Here is a 2,643-nt window from a genome sequence, read left to right as displayed (position 1 = left end):
TATGTCCCCACTGGATGCAACAAATGCCTCGTTTATAATGGGTTTTAATGTTTTTGTCTCGTCGCTCCAGCTGGGACAGGGCATCACAATATGGCAAGGGGCGTAACATTTCCGTCACACGCTTGAGGTATTCGGCCAATCACAACGCATTGGATAGCTGGCCAATCAGAGCACACCTAGCTTTTCAGACCGATGAGCTTTGTAAAAATCGACGCGTTTCAGAAAGGCGGGGCATATAGGAGAAACAATAATGTACAGTATGTGGAAAACAATGTGTTTTTTGGACCTTAAACACATTTCATTACACCAAATACACCAAATAATGTTATTTTTAGCAACATCATATGACCCCTTTAAGATATTTTTGATGATACTCATGATACTGTCGTGAACGCGCGTCCACAAGTGACGCAGTAGAGACGAAAATGTGGAATAAAGTCGTTATTTTTGTTTTCTTTGCGCAAAAAAAGTATTCTTGTAGCTTTGTAACTTTACAGTTGAACCACTGATGTCACATCTTCTTTGTCGATCATCTTGGTACTTTTCTGGACCTTGAACGTGGTAGTTACCTTGCTGTCTATGGGAGGGTCAGAGAGCCCTCATATTTCATCAAATATATCTTAAATTGTACTCCGAAGATGAACGAAGGTCTTACGGGTTTCGAACAACACGAGGGTGAGTAATTAATGATAATTTTAAAGTGGTTCCCCTTTGATTATGTTCAAGCCAACAAACCACTTTTAATGCTGTGTAGCACCATTTTTGTTCAGAGTGTGGGCACCTTGTAATCGGCTGTTTCTTCGTGGAGATGGCGAGTCCCTGATGTCCAGGATCCAGTCTCCTGCTGGTCTTTCACCCCAGCAGTGAGTCGTCATGAATTCCCACTTAAGGAAACCCTCATTGGAGTGGTCATTCGGTCTGAAAGGAAATAGCACCAGAATAATTGAAGCAGGGTAATCCCAAAGAATTAGTGGGAAAAATGTGCATTTGGTGAAATTTCTGATATTTATATGGCCAAGTAAAATGAAATTCTGATAGCTTGTAATGTAAATCAATGAAACCTTTACAACAGGATAACAGACTAAATGTGCATACTGTAAATATTAGTTGTCACTCTATGTCTCCCAATAATACTGTATGTCTATGGCACTGTAGTTTTTATTATGTTTAGATTTTATGATTGAGAGATGTACAAATAAACATTAATCAAAAGCCTGATCTATCATATTTGATACTCATTTTAAGATTTTTCTAAAAAATTATGCATTTACAATCAGGTAAACCTAAGTTGCTTCAGTCCAGTAAGTGTTCATCTTGAAATATTACCAACGATACAAAATGTATTCTTACATTTACTTTATAAAAATCCATAAAAATGTCACCGTAAAAAGTCATGTTAACCATAAGCTGAAGGTGGACCTTTTCTAAATTCTACTAAAAAGGCCTTTTACCTGCTAAACAAATAATAATTTAGAGGCCTCAGAAATTTCATCAAATATGATATAGTAGGCTTTGAAGGGTGAATCATGTACTGTATTTCAATGAATACAGTTATTATTTTAATTCCAGCCCATCAGAACTGGCTCAGTATATTTGTACCTGTTTGAGAGAAGCTGAGATCTGGTTCCAGTGGGTGATGTCAGTGTGATTGACAGGTCTCCACGGTGAGGATGTGTGATTGTGACACGTACAACCACATGCTCCAGATAAACCACCCGCTGCAGACGCTGAGAAGAACAGCCTGAGGACTTAAACACTGACCTCAGCACCCTCTCTGCACTGATGATCCTGAGATGCATGCAGACAAAAATACCATGGCATTACTATGATATTCTCTGACATATTTTGGAGGACCATGTAAATACCATGGTATAAGAATATGGTAATTAAATACCATAGTATACTGTATGTAACTAAAGCATGGTACCACCACGGTACTTGAAATAATAAGTGCTAAAAAGCATAAAGTTTATAAGCAAACAGTTACCTGGTAGTCTGGACTGTGTTTTCCTCACACACATGTTGAGGAGGCACCTGCTTCCAGGTCTCTGCTTCCTTCACCATGGCTTCAGCATCCATCAAACCAAACCCATAAAGGTGACTAACTGCACAACAGCCAATTATCAAACAGTTTATTACATACTGCCAGTGAGAGCATACTTTACTTCACATGCAATTGCATGCTCAATAATTATTGATTGCATAAATGTATGTACTATATATGTACTACTAAAAGTATGCTGTAACTACACCATCCTGTTCTAAAATTATATTTAATATTTTGTGTTTACGTCACGGGTTGCTGGGTAAAGGAGCACGAAGGAGTACGAAGGAGTCTTTAATAAATCTTCATGGGAGAACAGGAGAAAAACAACCACTTAACACGACGGAGACAGGACAAAGAAACTGAGGAAAGGCAGGGCTATAAATACTACATCAAACAATGGACTAATTAGATGATTAATGAACACAGGTGGAAACTAATGAACTAATCAAGCAACATAGGTAAACTAGGTCACGGAGCACATGGGGAGAAAACAAACAGAAAGACAGTCCATGGGCGTGACAGTTTATATATATATATATATATATATATATATATATAAACTGTCTGTTTAGACTTTTTATGTATTTTTTAACTGT

General features: G+C 37.7%; 1 protein-coding gene across 1 annotated transcript in view; it reads right to left on the bottom strand.

The window, feature by feature from the left end:
* LOC107691788 (proprotein convertase subtilisin/kexin type 5-like) overlaps positions 1-2,643 on the bottom strand; it is a 33,311-nt gene that overhangs the window by 20,863 nt on the left and 9,805 nt on the right. Inside the window, exons 11-13 of the mRNA XM_016490599.1 lie at positions 1,988-2,105; positions 1,600-1,788; positions 782-918 (exon numbers count right to left, since the gene is read on the bottom strand). Coding sequence (XP_016346085.1) covers positions 782-918; positions 1,600-1,788; positions 1,988-2,105 — 444 coding nt within the window. The remainder of the gene's footprint in view (positions 1-781; positions 919-1,599; positions 1,789-1,987; positions 2,106-2,643) is intronic.

This window comes from Sinocyclocheilus anshuiensis, unplaced genomic scaffold (genome assembly GCF_001515605.1).
Source record: "Sinocyclocheilus anshuiensis isolate Anshui unplaced genomic scaffold, SAMN03320099.WGS_v1.1 scaffold246, whole genome shotgun sequence".
Classification (NCBI taxonomy): Eukaryota; Metazoa; Chordata; class Actinopteri; order Cypriniformes; family Cyprinidae; genus Sinocyclocheilus; species Sinocyclocheilus anshuiensis.
The sequence above is the reverse complement of the archived record's forward strand: the minus strand, read 5'-3'. Positions and strand labels throughout refer to the sequence as shown.